Genomic DNA, 24,352 nt, shown 5'->3' on the forward strand with positions numbered 1-24,352 from the left:
TCTGGGGATCATTTTATTGCAGGGTGATTTGTATGAGAATATGTGTGTGTGGGTGGGGTAATAATTTAAAAATTATCAAATAAAGGTGCCAGCTATAAGACAGAAAATGTGATGATAAAGAAAAAGGTAACTCATTGGGAAATCCAATCAAAACTTCATGGCAGGCAGCCAGAAGGATTTTATAATTTCAGCATTTTAATATTTTTCCACAATCACTATAAGTAAGGAGCCACATTTATTTCTTTTCTTCCTCACATCATCAATAACAGACCATATTACACAAGTCTGTTATTGTCTGATGAATTATTGCCTCCACTGAGAAGCATTACCACTATAATCCTTCTGTTGATATAGCTCTTTTTATTATACAGTGATAAGTTTCATACTGTGTCACATGAATAATGTCCAGCTGCTACAGTGTCTGGTACTGTACCCAGGACTCCTTGTAAAAGATTGTGGATTATCCTGATAAAAGAAAGTAAATTTAAAGTAAATTGATTTAAATCCGTCCTGGTACTTATATTCATGCAGTAACGGATATTCAGATTTCATAGATTAAGTAGTTCTAGATACACTAAATCCCTCAGATTATAATGTGGACCAACTGATGCCGTATATATCTACATGTTTGTCAGTTTGGGAGACCTGTGGGAGGGTACTGGTTGAACGAGGATAAGACTTCCTACCTCAGGCTATATTGTTGTTTCGTGAGTCTACCCGAGGCTACAAACGTGTTAGAGTATTTTTAGTCGTACCCTCAACAGTTCAGTTGTAACTGATAATCCAATTTATTGTGTAGAGACCTGTAGAAGTGCAAGTCTGTCCCACCAGCCTGGAAAATTGTTTTGTTGGACTGTTGTGTATACGTCTCTCCTTGTTCCCCTCCCACAGCGATTGATCTCGCTGAGCTTTGACCTTCAAAATTGTTCACCAATGATAAATCCAATATGAGTGGGCGTAATGAAACTCATCTCTTGTTGCTAGCAATCTGAAATTATATCATGCTATCACTAATGTAACTGTGAGCTTTACCATGGCCATGAAAAATACACATTTTTGATTAGCTTTTAGGTGTTCATAAATTGTAAATAGACACTTCAAGCAAAACCACTTATAATTAAAAAATTGACAACCTTTTTTCTTCTTGTTTAATGGAAATATTTCTTAACATTCATTAGCTTAGGCCTTCCAAGTAAGACTTCTTATTTGTCCTACTTTTCATCACAGAAAGTTTCACTTCACCATCAGATTTAGTGCTACAACTAACAATTATTGTTGTTGCAGATTAATCTGTTGATGATTATTTTAATTAGTCATTTAGTCTATGAAAGCTGAAAGCCTGAGCTGGCATCTTAAAATTGCATTTTGTCCAACAAACAGTCCAAAATTATGCAATTTAAAATTATATAAAAGAGAGAAAATCAGCAAATCCTCATATTTGAGAAGCTGACACCGGCAAATATTGACATTTTTGCTTGAGAGATGACATGCAAGAAGGAGCGAAAATGAAATATGCAAGAAGGAAAGAGATACAAGGAAAAAAAAACAATCTGCATAAACAGGTGGACATAATTGAGTATATGTAAAAAAGATGAGATTGACACGCAGACAGAAATCCTCGCCAAAATCACATTACTGCTTAGCTCCTAATGGGAAGAGTAATTTGTCACCCAGCTTCCAATTTTTGAGGCACCTCAGTCACTTGGATATTACTTTCCTCCTGTGTTGAGCTCCTGCCAAAGGCTTGTTGCCACTGATTCATTTGAATTTCCAGCTGCTCCCTGCTCTCTGGTATTTGCTGCAGAAGATCACCACCAAAAAGCAATTACAATACTCGCACCACTATTTCTATCAAAAACTTTGGAAACATCCCCCACACACATATGCACACACAGGCACATAATGAGATCCAATTTGTACACTATCAGTTGTTTGGCTTTTTGTCATAGAACGCATTCTTATTCATGAAAGGAACAATATTGGCACAAAATACGGATTCCCATTCAGAGCAAACACTGTTGTACACAGAAACTTACAACAATATGCAGACACAGTATGTTTCATCAGATAATTGGGACCGAAAACTTACGATTATTCTTTCAATATCAATTATTCTGCCAATTATTTTGGCGATTAATCAATGAATCATTTTGTGTATTAAATTTCAGAAAATAGTGAAAAATGTCTGTTATAATTTTTATACTGCCAAAGGATATGTATTCAGATGTCTAGTTTTATTCATCCAGCAGTCCAAAACTCAAAGATATTCAATTTACTATCATATATGGCAAAGGAAATCAGCAAATCCTTATATTTGAGAAGCAGGAAGCAGCGAATGTTTGGCATTTATGCTTGAAAGATTACTAAAATGATTAATGGAATTAAAAAGAATATATTAATTAAAATTAAAATAAAGCTTTAAATAGCTTCACAGTCTTTTATTGATGAGACTGGCATGTTACCAGTCTTGATGACATACAGTATGATATGGACCCATTGCTTCTCTATGAATCTTTGTAATCCTATTTAGCAGCAATAGTGGGGAGTATAACAATTGTGCATTTTGGGTTAAAAGCAAAACTTTTGGCACAGATGTAGGTTCATATAGTTTCAAAATGGCCACCATGGCCCCCAGGGGCCAAATTTGCAGTGCCGCTATATCTATATCTTTTCATAAACCTGTGCCAAATGTGTTGCTTTTATCACAAAATGCACAATTGTTATGAATATTTCAGCTTAGCTGCCCCACTACGATTGTTACATAAAAAAGTTTGTAGTTCCCAGCAGGAAGAGTGAGTTAAATAAAGCTTTTATTACTTAAACCTGCATTATTAAGTTTTTGGTCACTTGGTGGCAGCGCAACAAGCTGTACACAAGACTGTCATATAGGCCTTTTTCACGGAAGACATTTTGACATGTCACAGTAGGAAAAGCACAGATGTAAATAATGAAATTAATAATGGCTGAAATCCATTTAGCTGCTTTGATTCTGGGTTTCTGGTATCGTGCATGCTGGCTCACCGTCACTCTCACTGGGGCACTTGAATGGAGCAGAGCCAATGTTAGTGTTATTAGTAACACCTGTACTTTTCCTACTATGACAAGTCAAAATGTCTGCTGTGAGAAAGGTCTCTTATTACACACAGATACAGAGCAATAGTAGCGTTCATTCTGAGTTGAGTTTGTGCCCAAAATTCACAAATTTTCCTTGCCCTGTTTTGGTCTCCACCAACTAGGCCACTAAGGAAACATGTGTCTATTTAGCTGCTTAATGCTCCATTATGTTCACCAATAACTTTGTTCGAGAGGTGGTGGTAGTGTACAGTGGGTTTTAGGGCTGGGCAATATGGCCAAAATCTTCTATCACGATATAGGTCATTTCATATCTCGATAACGATATATATCACAAAATAGCATGTTTTCTGGTTATATGAAATAACCACATGCCTATTTTTGTGTACTCATGTGTGAATTAAATACTGGACAAATAACAAAATAAACACAACAATTTTAACTGAAATTATAGAGAAAAGATAATCGCCTATATTGCGATGGAAACGATATAGAAAAATAAATGCGATAGACATTTTCATACTGTTTTGATGATATATATTGTCATATTGCCCAGCCCTAATGGGTTTCTAGAGCGTTTTCGCTTAAAACAGCTGCCTGATTGCTGTAAACATTGCTGATCAGAGCAGTAAGTGAATCAGAACAGTAATTTGTGGGCTGGAAAAGAAAAACAATGACCTGCAAGATGCTGTCAAGCTCTGTAGAGCTGAGGGGAACTGCAGAGTAATTCTCTGTGGATTCATCACTACAGCTGATCCCTTTTTAAAATTACACATTAATTTGATCTATAAAAGTATTTATCAGAGCAGCTTAAAGAACGCCTTTCAGTGATGATTAAACTTTGGCTTCAGGTCAAGAGAAGCACTTAAGAATACTTGAGATTTGAGTTTCAATAGATAACATGCAGGGCTCGGTCAAACGAAGTTCAGCACCTGCACATTTGCAGAAAAGTAATGACGTGCCTACTAAGTTATTTTGAGTTGTTTGGGTGTGTAGAGTTTTCTCTTGGCTTTACGTTGTCAGAAACAGATGGAGCCAGAGACTATGTTTACCCTGGACTCTCAGCTTTGATATGCAGATGGAAAGTTCACAGAGAATGAGTGATGCTGTAGTCTGGCTGAGCTGTGCTATAGAGGACAGAGTAAACACAGGCCTTAATGGACAGAAGAGGGGCACAGTGGCTCAGATACAACTAAGAGAAACATATTGATTTCCTCATTTCCTATTCCACTTTACCTGGATTCAAGGTCACAAGTTTGTACTTTTCCTGCCTGATCAATCCTGTATCTTGAGACAGCAGAGGTCATCAGTGAGGAAGCTAAGTTTTGTCGATTTCTGGAGAACTCTGACGCCGATGGATCCAGGGGAATAAGAGAAACGGGATGATGGACTTTATTGTGTGATTCTGAAAACCTCTAATTTGCATCTTCTCCATTCATCTTTACAGTAAGAAGAGAAACTGGACTGTGTTTTCGTTTCGACGTTATGAAAAGTAGCGGCAAAAATTATCATTCAAAAGGTTATGTTGAAACCAACATATTTTGTTGCAGCTGTTGAGCAATCACTTAGCTTCCTGGTGGGTTTTTGGTCTTGTCTACATATTTATTCAGATTCAAATGAAATTCAAAAAGACGTCTCTATTAGCTTCGCCCACAATACACTGCCTCCTTTTGAATATGATGGTGTGACGAAAGGATGTGGAACAAATAGCATTAGCACTATGATGTTGCCTTATCTAGGTCATGATATAACCAGCCTATCTCTGAGTAATCCTCTTGTGGCTGACACTGAATGAAAGGAATGGAATAATAAAGCACTCGATTGAGATGTCAAAACAGTCTGGCAGAATGCTATTGGGGTGGAAAGCAGGGTTTGATAAGCGCTGATGCCTTTGTTTAGGCAGCTGGGAGGGAAAGATGGACGTGTTCGCGCAGAGCTCTGCTTACATTTGGAAGCGCTGGGGTTTTCCCTATTCTCTCTCTCTCTCTCTCTCTCTCTCTCTCTCTCTCTCTCTCTCTCTCTCTCTCTCTCTCTCTCTCTCTCGAGCGATCTCTCTCCCTCTTTTGCTCTTTCCCCATGCTGCCTCTCAGACAGCTTTGATCACAGTACCCTTTGAAGCAGTGTTCCAAAATGAAAACGAGGAGAAAGCAGAAGTCACCGCAAGTTCATGCCTAAACTTCCTGCAACTACTTGCAAAGTGCACATCTTCATCACGGCGCAAGCTCTGCAAGACCTATGGAAATTATTGATGCGAAAAAACGAATTGGCCGTAATTCATTAAAGCCATAAATCATTAATTGCAATGCCCGTAATGTGTTGTTACCATCGATCGCCTCTTTTAAGCTAATGTTAATGAGTTCAAAGAGGCCGTTTTGAGAGTTGCACAGCAGATCAAACTCGATAGATGTTACCTGACATTTCTGAAACCAACACAGCAAAACAATAGAGCATATAGCAGTACTGTAGCTCTGGTTACCCAGGATGCTATAGCAGTATTTTGGAGAAGGGTGAATCTGAAAGGAACAGCCATAATGGAAAGTACGTTTGTTTCCTCTCTCAAGATGATATGTCCAGTAGGGAGATAACTCTGGGAAATGTTTAGCAGACTCAAAGACTGAGCACGAGGGGAAACTGCTAGTCTAGCTCTGTCAAAAGTGAAAATATACTCTAGGCCTCATAACAGTTGCCAGTTGCTGACATTGTACAATCAGTAAGTTTGTGTAAGTAAGTACCATTACAGAGACTGTAATGTAGTAACTAGCTACAACAGTATAGTTAATTATGTATAACTTTGTACGCATTTTCATCAAGTAATCTTACTCCCAGTATGGTCGTTACCTTTGCATACAGTAATTCATGATTTGAACTCTGTATTAAGTCATTATTATGGTTGATTACATTATTCTGTAGTTTGTTTGTCTTCTGTAATTAATTGATTGATTGACTGATTTTTCTCTCCCCATACTGATTCTGATACCTCAGCTCATAGTGGAGCGAATAACATCAATATTTGAGAGGAATAATGCAAATAATGATAATAAAAGCATTACATTTGGTGTATTTGTAGAGCTCTCTGATCAAATCTGCCTGATTGGCCGTTTGAAAATCCACGGTGGTGCCATTTTTCAAGATTGCCGCCAATTTGGCCTCCTGAAGTTGATTTATTTCATAGAAATGTGTGTAGTTGGTCGATTTGAATGATCTTGGTGTTGATTCCTATGTTTTCAAGCCTGTTGGAGTGGATTTTGCTGAATGTATAGCCCATTGACTTACACTTTCTCATTTATAGGGTGGTAAAAGTAAATCAAGGAATTTCAACTGGACCAAGTGTTGCCTATGTCAGCAGGATAAGAAGGAAGATCTAAAGTCTCCCCAGGCCAATCCAGTCAAAAGAGGAGATGACAGGTATGTGAACCTGGCAAGGAATATTCCTCTGTTTCACTTACTCCATGCACTACCAATCAAGCTAGACCCTGCAAGACTTGACGAAACCTTTAGACAAAACAAGGCACAATATCACGAGAGTTGCAGGCTCCTGTTTAACAACACAAAGTTACATAGAGCTGAAAAAAGATCATCCCCAGCAGCTACTAGAGATGAGAGCGGTACAAGCAGGATCCCACAAAAGGTTCAAGAGACAAAAACACTACACCATCAGGCTCCTTAGATCAGGGGTTCTCAAACGTTTTCAGGGCCAGGGACCCCTTAAAGCGGAGAACATTTCCATGGACCCCCTCTTGTACTCTTAAATGCCATCGGAACTATTTGTACTCTAAAACTTTTCAGCCTATATACTTCAGACCTGTTTGATATTGATAGACAGAAACACGTTTCAGTATGAGTCATGTTAAGATAAGATAAAATAATCCTTTATTAGTCCCACAGCGGGGGAATTTACAATGTTATTGAATGTCAATAGCACTTACTGTATATACCTTTTAAACAGAAGGGGATTTTATTCACATCGCATTTGGATTCAACTTGACAGCATTTATAGCCCACATTTCAAGTAATTGATCTATAAAGCTTTCAGAAAATGAACAGTGGCAAAACCAACATAGTCCCAATAAATCCAGATATTTAAATGTATCAGTCTAAAGCTGTCTAAGTGCTTCAACTTAAAAATAATGAAGTTATTGTTGTATGTCACAGTCATACAGTCACAATATGCTTGTTTTATTGGCGCAAATAGTCCCCATCTGGAGATATGCACTTTTTAATGATACAGCACAGATTTAAAACTGATATCAAATTATTTTACGAACCCCCTGACAGAGTGCAATGGACCCCTGGGGGTCCCCGGACCACACTTTGAGAATCACTGGCTTAGATCAATTCGGGGTCACCCCTACGTAAATGGGAATGTAAGGAAACATGAGGCTGCAGCACAGTCACAGCCTGTCTTGACTGAATGAATGTAGCTGACATTGACGTTTAGTGTCAATAATGATCTGGCGTATCGGATAGTGCATCCCTAGTATGTATATTCACATATACAGTATTATTGTGCAGCTAATTTTACGGGGTTAATAGCAAGTCAGAAAATCAAGACTAGAGTGGCAATAATAGTCTTAAAGATACCAAATTCAAGTGTGTTTCTTTAAATATTTGTGAAAAATAAGCTTGTTGTGTCGGTCTTGAATCTCCCTGAAACATCCTCAAATCTCCCAGAAGTCAGTCCAACTGGAGTTGGGCAACAGGGTGATATAAACTGTGAGGTGATATTGATTGGTCCACTGTCAGAGGTTTTGCCGTACCGTTTAGCGCGAGGTAGCTGTCTATATAATACGACTGGCTGTATTAGACCATTGTGGGCAGATTAAGAGCAGGACTGATTTATGGCGATATTAGATTTGTATATGACTTTTGCATCAATGTGATACCTTGATTATTTCAGCTGTTTAATTTGCTGGATTATCTGAAAACAGACATTTCTGTCTGGTTATTTAATCCATGAGCAGTTTCTAAATAGATTTTTAAGGAAATATAATATCACATTATAAATATTGCAAAATAAAATTTGACTGAATAAATAGACAAACATACATTGTATTTTCCAAGTGCCAAGTGGGTTACTGCTACATGAGTTACTGACCCATAGACACTGTTGCAGCTACTGTACAGTTGAGAGCAGCAACTACTTTGAGCCAAAGGGGAGGAACAGGCAGAATATAGATGCAGGACATTTACGAGGGACACCACGAGAGTGCTGCTCCTAAGCTGCCGTCTCATCAGTAATCTCTCCTCCTGACAGGCTTCTGTGTTGTTTAACTACATCTTTGAGATGATTGAGAGCGAGAGAGAGAGAGAGCAAGAGAGAGAGAAAGAATAAATAAGAAGCACAGAAACAGAGCAGAAGATAAAAAGAAGAATTACACCCGCGGAGCAAATAAAGGAGATATTACAGCCTGCCCTACATATCAACCGTACTAATGACTGCTGGAATTCTCTCTGTAATAACCCGAGTAACCACATCACCACAGGGGTACTACATGAATTTCACCCCCAACCAGCTGAGACTTCTGTAAGTCTGCAAAATGTAGCAAGTAACACGAGGTGCACTTCAATTGTAATCACGCAGTGTGGCTCCATTTAGCACCTGCCTTAATTACAACAGTAAGTCTGAGCTTCGTAAATGAAAGAGAGGGTTGGGGGAGTTTTAAAAAAGACTAGGTGCGAGCTAAATTAGCTGTGAAAGTAACAAATGGAGGCAATTAGCCAGCTAGCCCCCAGCCTGTCTGCACAGTCTAATTGAGAAACCAGGCCAAAGACTATCTGGAACTAACTTTTTCTTTATCTGTTTTGCTGACAATAGGCCACATTTAGGTAATGCTGATACGACTAATTAGAGAGGAGGCATCCCAAAAAAAACAACCTTTTACAGAAGCTTTGGGGTATTTATCAAAGTTCTTAGATTTGAGTGTTATGTGGGTGAATGTTCGCATTTATCTACCACAGCATGATATTTATCAAGGCAACAACAGACATACAAAACAGCAAAAAAAAAAAGAAGAAAAAGCTTGATATTACAAGAAATGACTTTCCCATTTAAACCAAATAATTGATAGAGTCCAGAAAGTTCCTCATGAGAGCCAGAGTAATGATTTTTAAATGTCAGAAAATCCTCGGTGAGGCACTCTAAATCTCTTCTTATCCACATTGTTTAGGATCTCATAGCAGAGAAGGATGGTGATGAGAGATGGCGAGAGTGAGAATTAAAAGGGAAGAATGAAAAGAGAGCAAATAAAGGGATACTGAGGAGAGAGAAGGGGGATGTAAGTGAAGCGTAAACAAAGAGGACAAGAGTGGAGAGAAGATGATGAGGGGGAGGTGGAGCTGTGAAGAGATGAAGAGAGATGTGGATGGAGAGGATCAGACAAGGATGCAGGATCTTAGAGTGAGAGGAGGGAATAGCAGCTCTGTAAACTCACTGGGGAGGCCCTTGAGATCTGTTAATGTAAAGCCTTCTCTCAACATTTGATTCCTTCTCCGTAACTCCAGCGTTCGTACACTGTTAGTTAGTGGTCTGCTCTAAAATTAGTACAAACACACTTCTTACCCCGGCAGTAGCCATCCATCTCCTCATGGCCAATACTACAGACGCAGCGGCCCAGCGGTACCAGCCAGTCTCCATCAGCACCACAGTACAGTTTGGGTGTGTCCCTCTCTTCTGCGTTCTCCACACATGCGCCCCTTACTTCCACCAGAGAGGACGAGTCTGTATGTGGCACCGTGTCTGGAAACGCTGCCAGGTTCCTTAAAGTCGACGGGCAGCGTTTGTAGTACACCTTACGTGAAAGGGAAAAACAGGAAGTTGAAGTACTGCCAGTCTTGTGAAAGAAATAAAACTGATAAATTCATGGCTGTAGTCTCTTACACCGAAAAGACACAAAGTGATGCACTATAATCTGTATATATCCCACAAAATTAACTCATATATAATCCACGTAATTGTGAACCAGGAGGTATGAAGTGTGACAAACGCCGCCGTAGGGAGGAAGATGGGGTGGATGGGCGGGTCAAAAAACACCGGACTTTCGCCCAGGAGACCGCTGTTTGTACCCCGTGTGAAGCCAGAAGTCAACATTTATGTATTTGTCACGTATTTCCGTACATAAGTTACGCCACTTCCAGAGTTATTGTAACCCAAACCATGATCTTTTCCTAAAGCTAACTAAGTAGTTTTGTTGAATAAGTTATTTGATGATTAACTTTTCATAAGAATTGTTGTATGAGTATACGTTGCTGTACACTGTAAAAAAAAGACATTTTTTACAGTTTTTTTCAAGAAATTTTACAGACAGAAACAAAATGTAAAAATTGCACGTTTCATTTGTGATTTATATGTAAATGGTCTTGGATTTACAGTATTTTTTGTAATCACAATCGTAATTATCTGTATTTAAATTTTTCTTGATAATTTTTAAAGATAATTATTCTGTTTTTTTAGATGACTCTATTTTAACAATTAATTCATGGTAGAAGAAAAGGATTTCATGGAATTCTAAAAATATTTCTTGTAAAAATACAGATTTTTTTGCAAAACTTCTGAGAGTTAATGTAAATTTGGGCTTTTGCAACGTAAAATTACATGTTTCATTTGTGATTTATATGTAAATGGTCTTAGATTTACGGTGTATGACTATTCTAACAATAAATATATGTTAAAAGTAAAATATTACTTGTAATTTTACAGTAATAAAGGCTAATTATATAAAGATAATTACAGTTTTTTTTTTACAGTTTATTTATGTTAATTAACCGACAGTATTTTTCCGTTTTTTAACAGAAATTTTCTGGTGCCCCTGCTGCCGTAAATTTTCTGTTATTTTACACTCTTCTTTTTTTTTACAGTGTAGTTCATGCAAACACACGTCACACCACCACTGTTCACTGACCTTGACAGACACGAGAGCAATACAAGCCCCCACATCCTGGAAGGCCAAGTAGAAGCCCTTCTGTGTCACCGGTCCCACCTCCCTGACCTCGGTATTGAGGCGAAGAACGCGATCTCCGAGATCTGTCTGTGTAAAACTCTCATCTGCCGCTATGGTATCCACCTTACAGCAACAACACACAATTACCAAATCATACCAGAAGCTACAACACAGAGCTCTTTTTCATGATACGGCTCCCATAACCAACCTTGGCATAGTCAGAAGGCCGAAAACGTGTCCCTGAAGAGAGCGGTTCTTCCGTCTGCAGGTAAAACAGGTTGAAGGTTTCCTTACAGGTACCAGACACCCAAGGGATAGAGTTGCAGTCTCTCAGTGTGAAACGCAGCTCCACATATACCTGAGTTAAAATATAGATACATAAATAAAGACATCACATATACAGAACTATTCAATATTTTGCAGTCAGCTCTACATATCGCCTTACCAATAACAGGCATTTTGTTTACATATTATACAAAAATCAGTAAAGTGTAAGCATCAATGCAATGAGTTGGTTGATTAATAAATAAAAAGTAATTCAAATAGGCAAAAACGACGGCATAAAATTACAGACAAGCAATAGTAAAGGATAAATGCAAACGATGAAAACTGATAAAATGTAAATGTGCACAGTCATTTGAAAAACTGATGTGGTAACATCAGACCAGCCAGACTCGTAGGATGTTCAGCAGTTTCTGTGTTGTATGACTGTTCTGTATTGACAATGAAAAATCAACCCCTCTCTATCAGAATAAAGTCACGTTTTTGTTACTTTACAGTACATAAGATTGCAATTTATTCCCTCATTTGTTATGGAGAAGATTGTGTTCCCTCCAGTTATTAATTCAACACTTTCCCAACCTTGAGACAATGTCACAAGCCGGCCCTGCTTCACTTCATCTGATTCAAATTTTCTGGCAAAGTACAATGTGACTGAGGTGAAATGTAATGATGTGGTGCAGACCCTCTGTGCAGCCTGCCGCTGGATCCATCCAGACCGTAGCCAGTTGTTCTGGTTTGGCTCCATTACGTGGCAAACCTGGAAGGTGTGAATAGGTCTGTTCTGCTCATCCATCTCTGTGATAGCGTCCCACTGTAAAAAAATATAGGAAGAAAATACTGTTTGGGTACATGCATTTGTAAATAACAATATAGCAAGCAGACTATTTAGTCAGTAACTTTATTGCCTACAATCCTGAAAAAAATTGTTTGACTCCACCACTCACAGCATGGCTTTAAAAAAGAGACACAAACAGATAATGATTATCAATGTGATTAAATCGTTATATGTTTGCAGAACACCAGTAGTTTTAGGGTGCTTTCATACCTGTAGTTTGAGGTTCATTTGGTCTGGACAAAGGGAAAAATTGTTGCATTTTAATTCAATTTGGTTCCTGTTCACACTGCCTTTTTACAAACGAACCAGAGAAGTAAACATGAAATTATACAGACTGACAGGTAACTTGTTGATTGGTCCGTTTGGTTCATCAGGACGCATATGGGGAAATCCAATTCCAGTGAGTGATAGAAGTTTATGCAACACTTAAAGGCTCCCAGATGACTGGCGCGAATGCATAGTGCGAACGTTGGGGAGCGCGTGGACACGTGCATGATCAGCGTACTCTGGGGTTGCTGTCACACACTTTTTAATGGAGTTAATGAACTGACAAAGTACACAGAGTCAGATACAAGAGCAGCAATTTTAACAGGTTTTGACTTATTAATCAGGGAAAATATCCGCTCTGACGTACTTCTATACATGGCCTTAAATACAGTTTTGCTTCCTGAACAGATTTCACAATCAGCAGATGGATTTATTAGTAGTTACCTTTGGAGATTATGCTAAAATCACATATCTGCTATCATAAAATCCTGTGGTTGGTTCGTTTGCTTTCACACCACAAACGAGCAGCACCGGAGTCCACTTGGAAGCAGACTGAGACACATGTTTTGAGATGGTCTCGGTTTGGTTGTTTGGTCCACACGAGGGTTCGATTGACAGCTTTCACACCAGCCCTAACGAACTGTACTAACCGGGCAAATGGACCTGAGTTCATTTTAACCGAACCAAACAGGTTAGGTATGACAGCACCCTTAACCTACAGTTGATCTATGTACAGAAAGGTTATGACGTCTATATGTAACATTTTCATGTCAAAAGTCTAGACAGTTTAGTTTACTATTAACTTTGTTTCTGTTGGGCATGTATGCAATAATACGAGCATTCTATGGGCATTACTAGATGCCATTTATCATTTGTGTCATTTGGGTCATGTTATGATTTGAGCATATTTTTTTATGCTAAATGCAGCAAATCTCCCTTTAAGGTACATTTTGAACGGATAAAAAATGCGCAATAAATCGGGTTAATCATGATAAATACATACTGAATAATTAAATAAATAAATAAAAAACACTAAAAACAATAATTATAATAACAAATAACTGGAAATATAATAATCACACCAACAATAATAATGAAAATAATACTATTACTTGTATAACTTCACCTACAAAATGTTCTAGCCAACAAGGGAAATCACAAACCGCCCCCTAACCCATACTCTCCCCTTATCTGATATGTTATTCTGTATTATATTAGTATGTACAAGGCTGCAGATTAGTAGAAAATATATTGATATTGCATTATATTACAAAACATGCACCTGTGAATTCTCTGGTTTCAGAGCAGTTCCATAAAATGTTCGACCTGTGCTCCTGTTATTGCATGTGGTGAAACTTAATTTCTATAGAAACATGAGGTTTGAGAGACACCGAGTTAGCTTCACCACCAATGTTTTCAAGCTGTTGCATCAGCCAGACTCTCTCATTTGTCTGCTCCGCTTTAACGGCGTGATGATCAGAGCTTCAAAAGCTCTAACGTGTATTGACAGAACTTCTCTCTCACAACTCCTGTGGCAACAAATGAGCAGCTGAGATTGTGTCAGTTACACAGCTGGACATGATTATATCCGAAGTGCATGACATGGGAGGACTTTCTATTTGTTTAATGTGCCATCATTTCCATCTGTTTAATTGGAAACTAATGGGAGAATTAATTTCCTGGTCATTATCTTCTATTAGACTTTATAGTATAATCAAAGCTATACGGTTGGACCAACCGCTGGGACACTGCGAGGCTTGTTTTGATTGTGTTACAGTATTTCCAGGTCCACAGATGGAGGACATGAGAAAGCATAAGTAGCTAAATGGTAAGCACTCTGCGACTGCTTATTGATTTCACCCTCCACCATGTTACATTATGTAATTCTGCTAAATGGGGTGTTCAATAGGAGAAAATTATCCAAAGCTGCGTTTTTGAATGTGATATGCATACGTACACACACACACTGTGGCTGCACAGTCCTTAAAGGAGGCATTGAGGGGGATCTATTAGCAGAAATGGAATATGATATTAATTAGTATGTTTTCTTTAGTGTATAATCACCTGAAAATAAGAATTGTGTTTTCGTTACCTTAGAATGAGCTGTTTATATCTACATAGGGAGCAGGTTTTCTTCACGGAGCCAGCCGTCATGTTTCTACAGTAGCCCAGAATGGACAAACCAAACACTGGCTCTAGAGAGGGCCTTTCACGTTTTTTTGTGTCGGCCACCGTAGTTCTCCTACAGGCTTGGCACACGGGAGAAGTTTCAGTTGGTTGCAATCTGCAACCTCACCACTAGATGCTGCCAAATCCTACACACTGCTCCTTTAAAACCTGTTTTAACACAGTAAATATTTATTTAGCTTAGATTTTATTTGTCATCACTGCAGGTGTGGCACCCTGGACATTTTAGGGTTAAGGATTGTGCCCAGAAACCTGTATGTCATTATTTTGGTACCCCCGCCATGGTTATTTTTGTAATTATTATTATTATTACCATTATTATTTTTAAAGCGCTTGGTGTCACTTAAAAGACAGTACAAAGGACAGTAAACCCACCTGCTTTAGTGTCAAGTAATTCTAAGACAACATTTTGTATTGACCAGTAGGTGGCGGTAGTGGCTTTGATATGTCAGCGACTGGCGCTCTTATTCTTCTGTAGCCGGAAGTCAGCGCAGTCGTAGCATAACAGTCAGGAAAGCAGTAGAGAACAAAGCCGGCATTCATCCTTGACTGTTCTTTTTACTATGTTTACAGGTGAGAGACGTACACAAGCGCCATATATAGTACTGATAATTGTGTGTTAAGTTTATTATCGTTTATGGGGCCGTGTGTTTATGTTTATAAGTGTGATGTACGTCACGGAGTTAGTCCGCTAGCTAATGCTAACAAAGGCTAGCTTGAATAGCTATTTTAGGTCCGTGGCGCGGGAACGGTACAGTTCACGGTTGTGTATTGATTGTGTAAATGTATTCCCATCTAAGATGCAGTGACATCGTAAACAAATGTTCAGTTGTTGATATAATTAATCTGTAATAGGTTCAGAGGTTGATATAATTAGTATAATATGTTCAGAGGTTGATATAATACGAGTGTGTAGTAGAGGCTGCACAGTTGCCATGGTGATTTGGTAATGATAGTTTCAGGATAGATTTAGCTTATGGTATATTGTGTACTGAATACTTCCATTGTATTACTTGATAGTGATTTAGTGATATTTAGTTACTGTATAGTTATTCTTCTGTAGCCGGAAGTCAGCGCAGTCGTAGCATAACAGTCAGGAAAGCAGTAGAGAACAAAGCCGGCATTCATCCTTGACTGTTCTTTTTACTATGTTTACAGCTGAATAAATGTACCTGGCACCTGGATGAGAAAACCCTGTCTCATCATTCAGTGTGTGGGTAACACATGGTAATACAATGTAATGTTTGATTATCAGCTTCCTTTTAGTATTGATGTATTTATGTGTGATTTGTTAGAATATCAAACCCAGAGGACAAACATTAAGTAAGCGTGGACATCTTGAAAAAGATTATGTAAATGTGGTTCAGCAGTATCGTTAGATAATAATAATGTAGTTTAGGGGGGGAAATCAATAAAGCTGTAATATTGACTGTGATTGATTAGTCATTTTCACACTACTACCCGCTTGGCACACGGGAGAAGTTTCAGTAGGTTGCAATTTGCAACCTCACAGCTAGATGCCGCCAGATCCTACACACTGCACCTTTAATGATGAATATCTTAAATGTGTTGCACAAAGAGGGACCCAATAAGGGTATAAATGACAGACAAGAGTTGAGTCGAAGAGGTAATTGAAACTACTGAGGTAGAGTGTTCTCAAATATAAATTATTAAATAACACTTTAACCTTGAATTGAGTGTACAGTACAAAAGCAATTAATCTAATATTAATTAAGCTATCTAAATTAGCTCTATAGACACCCAGGGGCTAAAAGATTAATCAATCATAATCACTTCCTCTTTCATTTGGAACTCCTGCCAGATAATAATGCTGTGCCCGTGCCTTTATGATTAGTGAACTCTGAGGTAGTATGTAATCATGCATATATCACTGCAGTGGGAACCTAATGAGTAAAATCTGAAAATGGAGAAAGTCTCTTGGGGTAGGATTTAGTTGTATGTTCATTCTATAATAAGCTAAAGATGACACCAAACTATAGTATATTAGGTCTGCCACCTCTTAGTCGATAAGATTTATTTAGTTGATTTGTTTTTTGCTGAATGGCTTATTTCCAAGAAACTTAAGAGCACATCTCTGGTAAACACAAGATTTAAAGGGGTGCTTTTTGTGCTATTGTATGCACATCTACTGTGCTATTATTGTAAGTGTGTGTGTTTGTATATATTATTTGCATCTAAGTCAACTCTTTTGTTTTACCCTACAGCCATGCTAGCAGGTCTGTCAGGCTATAAGGGGTCAGGGAAAGGGTAAAGGACGGGTTCACAATTTTTCAATTTTTGTGTGTCTTAAAACAATAGCCAGGTGCTCATATGAACATTGAAACAGGTTTTTATTTGTTGACAATATTCCTTCCTAATGCAGTTAATGTGAGAAATGGGGGACAAAATTCACAGTTTTCATTCTGTGCCAACATTCTGAATTTTAGCTGAAACTAAAGTTTTCAGTTTGAGGTAGACAAATCAACCAGATGTCTTCCAAAGTTACTGTCTTTTAGTACAACATTTCCTCTCTGTGTTATACTCTCCTTCCACTGCAGCTCAGCACAGAAACACTGTCTGGGGAAACAAGAAGAGGGAATTTTGTATTAAAAGGCTGTAACATCGGAAGATACCCAATTGATTAACTCGGCTGCTGAAGCCCCAGAAAACTTCAAATAAACTTTGGAATACATTTTTGCACTGAATGAAAACTGACATTAGAAGCTTGTTAGGAAGCGATCTCTTCATGGCCAGTATGAGCAAGAGGAATGGTAACAGCAAGGGGCCATATCAGCCCGTTCTCATTCCCAGGGCGTCAGATACAGAGGCTTTGTCACGGCCGCCTGCGTTCGGCACCGCCGCACAAGACACCGTCGCCACCAAGGGGTGTGACAAAGCGCCGGTATGTGACGAGTCGGGATGAGAATGAGTTGGCCATATGCTTTAATGTTCATATGGGCACTTGACTGTGGTTTAAGGACGAACTTGAAAAAATGTGAAAGTATCCTTTTAAACACAATTGGATATCTGTAGCGAATCCTGTGGCAACACATCCGATAGTTGTTGAGATATGTCGGACTGGACCAAAGTGGTGGACTTACTGACAGACTGACATCGCCATCCCTAGAGCCGTGCCGCTAGCATGGCTAAAAATCTAAAATTCAAACATCCATTCTGAGGAGCCGGCTTGAGTTGTATAAGACTGCAAGGGCTGCAGTGCTTTGTCACATGCCAGTCAGCCTGTCATTCTGAGATTTTCTGCTGGTGTATAAAAGTGGAAATGCTGTAGAAGTCATAGAAAGGACTTGTAACGTTAAGCAAGAGTCACACACACTTCGAGGAGTTTCTTCAACATATACACTCTATATTTGTTCATTTGAGTGCCCTCTTTACAGACCAGAAACTCAGTATCTTCAAAGAAAGCAGGCTTTCTGGTTTGCATAAGATCAGCATTAAGTAATTGAAGTTCCATTATGCATACAAACAAGAGAAAATGGTAATTTGTCACTCTGTGTGCCTCAGTGTGCTAAAATGCCCCCTTGGGATGTGGCATGGTTCAGAGCAGAGAAAACAAATGCAAAGCCAGAGTTTGAAAGATGAGCTGCAACCCACACTCTCCGAGGCAATCAGATATGCACCTCCTAATCGCTCTGCCTATTAGCCCGAGCTTAGCAGACTGTAGCAGACACAAACCAGGTTTGGAGTACAACATGTAGGACTAATTGATGTGTTAAACTGACACTAATACTGCGATATGGGAGTGCAATACCGGGTTTCCTGAAACTGGGCCTATAAAAAAGGCTCACGGTGTCTGCACACTGTACGCGACTAATTCGCATAAACTCTCATCCACCCTGCACCGCTAGTCGCTTGAGGGAATGGGTGTCCATATTATCCCCCCATTTTTTTTCATTTACCAAAAAGCAACAAAACTGTTTTCTGTCAGATGATAACGACATAAATTAATAAGGGTAAAAAAGCTGTAAAAAAACGTATACTGTTCAAGAAGTGGATTTTAGATTAAATGCAGTTAACGTTACTCCTGATCTGAACTCAGCTGTTAACGTTAAAGACAGCCGGACGTCCAGCTGGTTAGTTCAAACAACGTTATTGTAACTAAAAACATTTTTTTTTACATGGATAGATTATCAACTACGATACAAAATATTATTAGTCTCACTTTAGCATTTCCAGCTTGATTGGCTGTCTTCATGCGAGCACCGTTTATTTTTCTTTCTTTTTTTTAATTGTCACGCCCTCACGTCGCACCCCCGGCTTGGTCGCAGGTATCCCAGCATGCTTTGTGCAGTGAATCAGTCCCATACATATATATATGAGTGGGAGCGCAGCCTTGGCATCAAATTGCAACACTAGGGCAGTGGCCCTCAGCGTCATGATACCGACACACAAGGCACCTTTTAGCGTCTGTATGAGATGCACTGGACTTTCAACTCACTCCAATAAAAACACATCCGCATCATTATTAGATGCTCAGAGCAACAGACGTAGCATTAAGAGCAAGAAAGTCATCTAAGGGTGGGAGGGCGGTGTGGTGGACGGGTCAGACAAACAGGACTTTTACTTAGGAGACCAGCGTTCGTGTCTCGTGTGAAACCAAATGTTGAGTGATTTCTACTGATGACGTTATGTCTCGTGACGATATGTTACTTGACGCTATGCCACTGAGTCACATGACGTTACGTCCGTAGCTTAGCTAATGTTGCAAGCGTAGTTATTTTAAGCCAAACCACGATGTTTTTTTATGACCCTACATAAGTGGTTTTGTTGCCTAAACCTAACTGCCACCGTTTCACAACGTTAACTACGCACAAACCTTCAGCGTCAAGCTGCCCTTAGTGTATCAGCCGTCACTATGATGACAAAGTAAGACGAGTAGGGATAAGATCACGTCGAATTTTGTCACCAGTCTGGTCGCGTACAGTGGGCAGACACTTTCACTATTGGCTTAGTTTGGAAGCTGACCCTGTGATGAAATACTGAAGATTTGGAAAACTAATGCTAAAACAGTTTTGGGCCTAATTTCTTAGTTTGGCATCATGCCCCTTTAGTTTGTTAAAAATGTCCTCACTTAATCCAAAAAGCAATTAAAACACCTCGTAGCAACACAATGACACCCACTCTACAATTAGACCTGCCCCTGTGAAGAGTCCTATTGACTTTTGCTTGTTCAGATGCACTTTCTCCAGGTCCAAAGGGATTTTAACAAAGTTTGCAACACCGCAATTAATGACTACGGCGTATGCATAGAGATGGTGATTCGAAGGAGAGAGTGGGAGAATCATGGCCGACTTCATCATTATTGCTCAGTAAATGACCAATTACTTGAAGAGTCTCAGTCTCTCTTCAGACATGAAGTGGACAGACACATAGCAGCTGCTCAGTTTACGTCAGTTCCTTATGGCAGCAGCCATATTAATGTACTGGAGCGATGCTGAGTGGATTGGTACTTGTGGCTGCAGTGATAGTTTTCATAATGTTAAGAGTGGAAAATGTTTATCTGGGCTGCATGTAGGCTAACATACAGTGCTGTTCAGAAACATTTGCATAGCTGATTTGTTTATACTTGTACTAATGTGAATCTATTTTTGTTTCTGTTTCGAACATGCCTTGTGAAGGAAGTGCTATGAACCAATCAGCTTGCAGGGCTGCGCAACACGTTGTTGAGATTTGGAAGGTGTGTGCGTCAGCTGCTCGCTGAGCCTCTCCAACATGCTCTGATGTGTGTGTGTGTGTGTGTGATGTGCAATCCTTTTTGAATCCCTTTTGTCATGTTACCACAGGAGAACATACTTACTAGGGGTGAGGGGAAAAATCAATACAGTATAGTATCGCAATGTTTTGTGTAGCAATATTGTATCAATACACGGACATCAAGTATCAATCTTTTATTATACTGCGTAAACTACTACTTAACAATCCGACAGCTCGCCGGCTAGAGTGAAGATACTGGTATCATAAACTCAAACTGGAAAACCAAAGGAATCAATTGGTATGCTACAGAACACTAAATAATGCTCCAAAATTACGCTTAATTTTGGCAAGGGGAAAACTGGCATAGCCATTTTCAAAGGGGTTCCTTGACCTCTGACCTCAAGATATGTGAATGAAAACTGAGATGAACAGAGTGATAACTGTATCTTATATAAGTATAATAAGATAAAATAGATTTTGACAAACTGTATAATTTTCCAATTGAAAAAAGGTGATATATGTCAATATATTGCAATATACAGCATCTTTTTGCAATACTCATAACAACGTGAAACATGGCGGCCGGCTCAGTGAAGAGGACCTGCTCCCTATGTAGATATAAACAGCTCATTCTAAGGTACAGGGGTACAGCCTGTTCTCTCCTATTTCTCCTCCCTGTACTGATTTTGTTCCACTCCTCAACGCTGGGCAGAACAGCTGCAACCTGTGCACGTAAATCCCAATATGTTTATTCCCCCTGCTGTCTGGACCGGGCTTCAGGGACGACTTCTACCTCTCAGGGAAAACTACCGTTCTGCATCCTGCTTTGAAAATCGATGATGCCGGCTTGTAACAGTCCCCCGCTGACTTCACAGCGACACACACCAGCCTTCTCCATGCCATTCAGAAGCAGTTGCAAAGCCATATCATATTGTGCAGAGACGCTCAGACATTGAGCACTTGTGGTGAGTCTCTAACTCTACTTGTTAGGACGGTGTGTTTGCACCATGCCTCCCGGCAGCTTATGTTCTGCACTCGGCACCTGATAGGAATCTTTGACAGCCACTGATGTTAGTCAGTGGAAAGTTGTATGAAGGTTGTTCATCGCTGAAAAGAGGATTAGATGGAACTTTTTCCTTCACAGATAAAGAGATCATCTTCCAAATCAGTGGTGGCTTTATAAAGACCAGGCTTACTAACATGAGAAGAAGCCTCTCCTTTCGCTAGTGGTGAGGTGACATGGCTTCAACCCAACATCAACTTAATTAATAATAATAGTCATATTTCATGTATGTGTCAGTTTTTAAAGCCAACATTCAGTTAGTTGGTTAAGTATTTAATTTAACGCCATCATTTAATACTTCTTGACAATTTATTTCTATGAGAACTTTGCTGGAAGTAGAGCTAGGGGATCATCTCTGAGTTCAACACAAGGTGGCTGTAGTACGTTCTACTTTTTGCCTTACACGACTGCTCTTCCCACCTAGTTGCCTTTTCTCGCCCACTCATGGCTAATGTGTGTTATTAAACTAACTACACTGCAAGTGATGGCATTGGAACTGTGAGAAACGAGAGAGCAAGAGAAAGGGAGCCAAAGAGGTGCCGTTTATAGTGACAATTTGATGCTAATTCAGTGCTTTTAATGCCGAACAACATTTAGACTCTTCAGAGGAGCTTTTGCATTTGGCCTCAACCTATAAACTACAGTGTGTGATCATTTATCATCATACTCACATACTGACACTGGACAATTACCTGTCTCAATATCAAAGTATGTTAGACACAGGTAGTGAATACCAGCAAAAAATACATCTGAGCATTCTTCATCATCATGGGTGGATTTTATTTTGGATCATCAGTGTTTGAAACTCTAATCACAAAAACAGTGGACCACGTTTGTAAAGATGGAAACCCCATAATGCTGCCTGCCTCATGGTCAAAGGGGCCACATTTATCCTGTGTAGTCATCTGATTGATAGCAGTCTCCATGAGGTGCTTTTTTAAAAAAAATTTCTTTCCAGTGAGGATACGTTCATTAACCTTTAACCACCCAGTGTTATACTATATAAACCTACATTAATGATACTACATGAACATGTAGTAGATGTATCTATAGATTAGTCTCTCCTCTTTTCAGTCATTGTAAAGCATCCAATTTAAATCTTAAAAATGTGGTGTTTTTATTCATTCACAACCACAAAATTTACAGATAAACACAAACACACACACTAACATGGTAGCAGGTGCTGGTTCATACGTCTTTTAACAAAATAGTTCACAAAACTGCTAAATATGCCTTCAAACTTATCACTTACAAAACATTTTATAAATAGAGCTGATAAGTTTATTAATTCGCTAATGCACAGTGCATACGGTCTGCCCGTAATCTGCCTCAAAAGTTTTTTATTTTTCAGCGTACTCGTGGCAAATTACGGACGGAAACCCCCCTCCCACCCCCGGAAGTTTCGCAAACACATCGGATATCACGGAGGTTCCCATAGGAATGAATGAACTTCCGGTTGACTTGCATATGTGGAAACGAGGACATTTTCAGTTCAACTCTCTTCCAAAAATCTTTTTCCATTAGCTGCCCTGACGACTGTCATTATATTCTCAGTGGAAAACAGTGGTTTAGCCAGTGTTCACCTGTATTTACACACAGCCAACAAGAATCCATGTGATTATGTGTACAGCAGGAAAAAAAGAGTTCCCCTTTAAGGTGAAATTCTAGTCAACGTTTCAAGTCACTAGGTGTTGAAAAACACATTAGGATGTTACACACATACATACCTACTGTACCTACATTGCCCAGACAGATACTGTTGTATTAACAACACTGGTGGTGGCTAAGAGGTGTGAGGTTTTGATTAAAACAAGACAATTTGTCATTGTCAGACTAAGGGGAGGAGAGAGAGAGAGAGGTGTTATGAAAATATCATTAAATCTCTGTAGTTGTAATGAATTATTGATTTGACGTGAATCTGGGGGGTGGCGTCATGTTTTTGTTCAACCAATTAATGCCGTTGTTGCTCCCCACAGCAAAAATCCTGTGTCGGCTGTGTGCAAGGGGGAAGAAGCTGTTGCAATATTGGTATTTGGCCCTGGAAATATCTCAGTATTTTGTTTCTATTTATTGGTTTTGCTCCAAAGGATTTATTACACTTTTAATAATAGCCTGGAAGCACAAACAGTCCCGCTACCACCTCGTGTCCCGAATTAGACACAACACCATGGAAAAATGATTGTTGTTGCTGATGGTTGCTTAGTCCCAGCTGAAATATTTGTAAGAATGAAGTCTACAGTATTTCCCCATCAGACATAGCCCCGTTACAATGATATGCTACAATTAGATTAGTTTAATATCCAGATATTCTACAGGCTTGATCAAATCTGTAAACATTCCACGTAAACATTATTGTATGTGTTTAATAAAAAACACAAGCAGAGACAACCAGAGACTATTGAGTCAAGATGTTAGGAGATTTATTCTGCCTTTATGTTTCAGAAATGGTCTCTCAAAGTGTTGCTTGTGAATTCTTATTCATATCTTATATGAGGTAAAGTGTGTGTTGTTTGTGAATAGAGTCGAGATGAGCGGGAGGATAAAGAACTTGACATTTAAATAGCAGTATACTACCAGTAACATTATGCCTAAAGTATTTATTATGTGCTGAATTCGTGTGTATAAATGATCCATATTTATGTAGTAAGCTGTAATAAGTTAGGACTTGCTGTCAGAAGGGTTCATGTTCAGATGATGTCAAGGTCTGAAACTAGTGGTAAACCAGCCTTTTGAGACTGGAGTGTTTATATGTACACAGTTGTTATGAGTCAATCTTGTCCTTAATCATATTCAGGATATGATGTTTATATAGGACACAGAGTAACCCAATTATCCATATCCCTGATCATTTGATAATAACATTATCCAAGTTTCTGATCACTATCTTCTGTCTGCGGAGGCGTGTAATCAACTCAGGATGAACCTACTTAAACTCTCAGATACTCTACTGAAGTAAAAGCACCAGAAGAACAATGTAAAAATACTCCATTACAAGTG

General features: G+C 39.1%; 1 protein-coding gene across 1 annotated transcript in view; it reads right to left on the reverse strand.

Annotated features, from left to right (window-relative positions):
* The window catches only part of LOC141755888 (ephrin type-A receptor 6-like), a 67,893-nt gene that overhangs the window by 29,693 nt on the left and 13,848 nt on the right, over positions 1-24,352 (reverse strand). Inside the window, exons 3-6 of the mRNA XM_074615203.1 lie at positions 11,974-12,102; positions 11,218-11,367; positions 10,971-11,132; positions 9,632-9,860 (exon numbers count right to left, since the gene is read on the reverse strand). Coding sequence (XP_074471304.1) covers positions 9,632-9,860; positions 10,971-11,132; positions 11,218-11,367; positions 11,974-12,102 — 670 coding nt within the window. The remainder of the gene's footprint in view (positions 1-9,631; positions 9,861-10,970; positions 11,133-11,217; positions 11,368-11,973; positions 12,103-24,352) is intronic.

This window comes from Sebastes fasciatus, chromosome 2 (genome assembly GCF_043250625.1).
Source record: "Sebastes fasciatus isolate fSebFas1 chromosome 2, fSebFas1.pri, whole genome shotgun sequence".
Taxonomy (NCBI): Eukaryota; Metazoa; Chordata; class Actinopteri; order Perciformes; family Sebastidae; genus Sebastes; species Sebastes fasciatus.